Source organism: Hakea prostrata, chromosome 1, assembly GCF_041222555.1.
Source record: "Hakea prostrata isolate BN-2017 chromosome 1, UWA_Hpros_2, whole genome shotgun sequence".
NCBI classification, from domain to species: Eukaryota; Viridiplantae; Streptophyta; class Magnoliopsida; order Proteales; family Proteaceae; genus Hakea; species Hakea prostrata.
Window position 1 is genome coordinate 23,865,067 of NC_142600.1, and position 4,206 is coordinate 23,869,272.

At 38.8% G+C, this 4,206-nt stretch overlaps 1 protein-coding gene across 1 annotated transcript; it reads left to right on the forward strand.

Annotated features, from left to right (window-relative positions):
• Positions 1–250: 250 nt before the first annotated feature.
• On the forward strand, positions 251–3,886 carry LOC149028383 (small ribosomal subunit protein uS19). The gene is made up of 4 exons (XM_089136206.1): positions 251–400; positions 474–619; positions 718–775; positions 3,429–3,886. Exons 1-4 carry the CDS (start codon positions 398–400, stop codon positions 3,675–3,677), a joined length of 456 nt encoding a protein of 151 aa, XP_088992332.1. The 5' UTR covers positions 251–397; the 3' UTR covers positions 3,678–3,886.
• The last annotated feature ends 320 nt before the right edge of the window (positions 3,887–4,206 follow it).

Here is a 4,206-nt window from a genome sequence, read left to right on the forward strand (position 1 = left end):
GGTGTTTCTCAATCTTGAGACTGCTTGGACATTCTTTCAGATGCTCCCCTAAAGCTGAGGAGATCCTTTAGGCGGATCGTGTTTCTTCTATGGCTTAGGTTTTCCCTTCTTTTGGGTCTATGACCAGGTTTCTTTATACCTAAAAAGAAAAAAAGAAGTAGTTTATTACTATTTTTTTAATAAAGAAAGAAAAGAAAAAAAGAAGAAGCAGATAACTCAAACCTAACTGAATGAATCGTAATTGAACCAAGCCCACCACTCAATCCAACTCAATTGCGATCACTCAGATGGAACCCTAAGTATATATACGTGCATCCGCAGTCTGAATCCAATTTGCTGGGGATTAGGGTTGTTAGCTTTTCATCGTTTCGGAGTAGTTTGCTACTTCCCTGCGATCATGGTGAGCTGGAGAATGTTTGCTTTTACTCGGTTTACTTCTGTATGCTAATTCTGTTATCCATTGTTCTGTGTAGGCGGACGCGGACATCGATGTTACATCAGGGCAGCCGAAGAGAAGGACGTTTAAGAAGTTCAGTTTCAGAGGTGTCGACTTGGATGCTTTGCTTGACATGTCTACTGATGAGCTTGTTAAGCTCTTCCAGGCCCGGGCTCGCCGAAGGTAAAGCTCGCAAGCATCATCTGTTGTATGAATTTGCCGGTTTTTTTTCTTCTTTTCTTTTCATATCTACAACCCTTGGCTGGTCATTGTTATGGCAGGTTCCAACGGGGTCTAAAACGAAAGCCTATGGCTCTGATCAAGAAACTGCGCAAGGCGGTGAGTTTTCTTTCGTTTGTTTCTGGTTCTGCTTCGTCTCTTTTGAGATTTAGCTGTTTAGGTTTTAATTAGCTTTCCTCGGTGATTACTACTATGTCATGACTTGTGATCAGATTTATATTTCGACTTTCAACATGTGGTGAAGCTATTATTTTCCAGCAGGCATTTTTGCATTGCTTTTTGGTGTTTTATCTGTTTCTTGTCTTTCGACCATGAGCGTTATTTGTTTCTACCGTCTGTCATGTTATCTGCAGTTGAAAGAAAAGTGGACTTCAGTTTGTGGAATCGAGAAGATATATTTTGGGCTTCTCTCCTAAGTCTTCTATTTTGTTTGGGGAACATAGAGTGTTCGCCAGTTTGCTGTATTTCTGGGGGTCTTAATGGTGAACGGATTTTTCTTTACACATTTCAATTAAATTACCGTATCCTAATGTCTCCATCTACCTCAATACCACGCCCTAGAAGAGCGACAAGGCTGAGATCTACCTGTTCGGTATCATTATGGAGATCCAAGGCTGGCTGATTCTTAGTAGTTATTGGCAAGGATTTTAATGGGGCCTCAATGAAATTAAGTGAAAAAAAGGAGCATTTAAATTTTTTTAGGGGCAGGAGTGAGGGTTTTTCTGTTATGTAGGATGTTTCCCGTTTCCCGCAGGGTGATCTGTTGTTGCATTTCGTAAATGATGCTTTGTTACCTTTGCATAGCTCAATAGCATATATAGACTTGACACTTAGTGGCTTGAGGACGCTCATGATTTTGTCAGCTAATCTTGTTGCATGTGTTATGCATCCTGACCCACGTTTTAATCATAATCCTTCTGTGTGGCATTATGTTCTATATAGTTGTGGAAGCTTGTCCCTTATGCAAGATATTGGAGTTCAATTCTTCACTTAGATGACTATTAGAGAGCTGACTATGCTTGCATTCTGCTAGTGCTTTATAGGTTGGCATCTTTGAGTATAGAGAATTCTGCTATTGCTTTATAGGTTGGATTCCTTGAGTATAGAGTGGGACATTATATATTCAGAGGTTGAGAAGCTTTGGCTTGCTGATTGGGGGGGGGGGTGTTTTGTATGTGTATTAGAATCAAACTTATTTGGAGAATTAATGGAAGGAACTAATCAAGTGCTCTTTGTTAGAATTCAGAATTTGTTTTCAATATTGAATGGAATGTCATTGCTCAGCTTGGGGCTAGCAATGATGAACATGGGTTGTAACTTTCGTGTAATGACTAATGAGCTACTTAAACCTCGACTGTTTTTTTGTGAACCTATTTCCTAAACACCGGTTGGGTTCTTACTTGCAGTTATTATTGTTATGATTTATTATGATCTTCTTTAAGCTTGTCTAGAGTGTTGCTGATCCATGCATGATGAAAATTGCTTACAAAAAAGGAGTTTATTGGTGTTGTCATCTTGCAAGGTTCTCTTGCTATTTTTTTTTTTTGGGGGGGGGGGGAGAGTTTGGTTTGTTGGATTGGGAGGAGATTCTTTTCTACTGTTGCAGCTTCTGTTTGTTTATCAACGTTTTTTCAGTGGGATGTCCTTGTGTAGTTGCTAATTAGGGCTTTTATTGCCCTCCTGTCCGTTGTGTTCTATTTTATGCTTATTTACACATTATCTTTTAGATGCAGTTGGCTGTCAAAACTATTCTTAAAATGAGAACCCTTCTCCTTGCTTAAACTAAGTTGGCTTGGTAGTCTATTATTGATACCATCTTCAATCAGAATGATGTTTTTTGGAAAACATGTTTTATTTTCTTACGAGGTTCTTGCAGGAATTATTTTCTTCAATCAGAATGATGTTTTTTGGAAAACATGTTTTATGACTCTGTTTTCTTTTTATCTGGGCACTTTCTTGTGATCTTTTGATTGGAGACTTTATTATTGGCATTAGTAAGAAACAAACCATTTTTCTGATAATACAATTATAGCTTCTAAAGAAGGCACCATTTTCTCTTGGCTTTTTCTTCTTCCACTGGGTTGAGATTTTTGTTACATGATGGATCCCTCTTAAAAAAATAAAAATTACCATCATTTGATTCTAGTCATTTTTAAGTTTGTTTATAGTCTCTAGATGACTGCATCATTTTCTCCTGGTTCGTCTTCTTTGATACTAGTCAGGGGATGCCATGTCAGCATCCAATACACCAGGGGCTCCACGCCGAAGCTCCCGTATAACCAAACAGCCTACCTTTTTTAATGACTATACCATGTGATCTGTTATACACCATGTAATTTGTTATAACCAATTCTGTTTGTTATAATCGATTCTAGTAGGTGCTTCTATGAGTAATACTCGTAATATAAATGTATTAGCATATTTCATTGCCTTCTGAGTATTACTCATAGAAGAACCTACTAGAATCGGTTATAACAAACAGAATTGGTTATAACAGATCACATGGTATAGTCATTAAAAAAGGTAGGCTGTTTGGTTTTACGAGAGCTTTGGCGTAGAGTCCCTGGTGGATTGGCTGTTGATGTGGCATCCCTTATAGGCTGACTTGTATCATTCTTCCTCTGGGTTGAAGATATTTGGTGTGCAGGATCTATCCCTTGTTACTGATTCAGTGAAATTATGTAAGTAACAATGTTGGCTTGAATGGATTTTAGTTATAACAATTTACTGTTTTGTATTGGTCTTGGAACAGAAGCGAGAGGCCCCTCCTGGTGAGAAGCCTGAGCCAGTTAGAACTCACCTACGGAACATGATCATAGTACCTGAGATGATTGGAAGTATCATCGGCGTTTACAATGGCAAGACCTTCAACCAGGTTGAAATCAAGCCTGAGATGATTGGGCATTACTTGGCTGAGTTCTCAATCTCTTACAAGCCGGTCAAGCATGGAAGGCCTGGTATTGGTGCTACCCACTCTTCTAGGTTCATTCCTCTCAAGTGAGACATATATAGTGACGCACATGAGCTACTTTGGAAGACTGATGTGTGGTGCAAGGTCCTCCCTCTCTCGCTTTTTTTTCTTGTTTATAGAATTTTGACCAATTTCTGTTTAGGGTTGTCCTTTACCTCTATTAGTTGGACTGGAAGCTAGATTCCACCCCCCCCCCCACAAAAAAAAAAAAAAAAAAAAAAAGAAAAAAGAAAAAAGAAGGTACCTATTGTGTAGCCAAATTTTGAGTCTTGTGGCTTCAGTTGCTTTGAGTAGCTTAAGAGATCGTTGCCTTATTTGTTACTGGTTCAATAGGATAGGAAGTTTTCCTTGTTACTGGTTGAATAGGATAGAAAAATGAAAATCAATATATTTGCTATTTGGGAATGCTTTGCTCAAAGGGAAGCATGAAGTTTACCTGTACTTTGATGCTTTTGCCTGACTAATGCGGTACAACAGGGTTGAGTTGTTGCTGCCTACAATGTCGTTAGCTGGATCAAGGTTTAAAGTATTGTATGGGTCGGCCGGGTGATTTTGCGCA

Excerpts from the sequence above, each read along its gene's own strand:
- LOC149028383 (XM_089136206.1), top strand. Across the intron at positions 620-717 it reads CAGGCCCGGGCTCGCCGAAG|GTTCCAACGGGGTCTAAAAC; the intron begins GTAAAGCTCGCA and ends TTGTTATGGCAG. Across the intron at positions 776-3,428 it reads TCAAGAAACTGCGCAAGGCG|AAGCGAGAGGCCCCTCCTGG; the intron begins GTGAGTTTTCTT and ends GTCTTGGAACAG.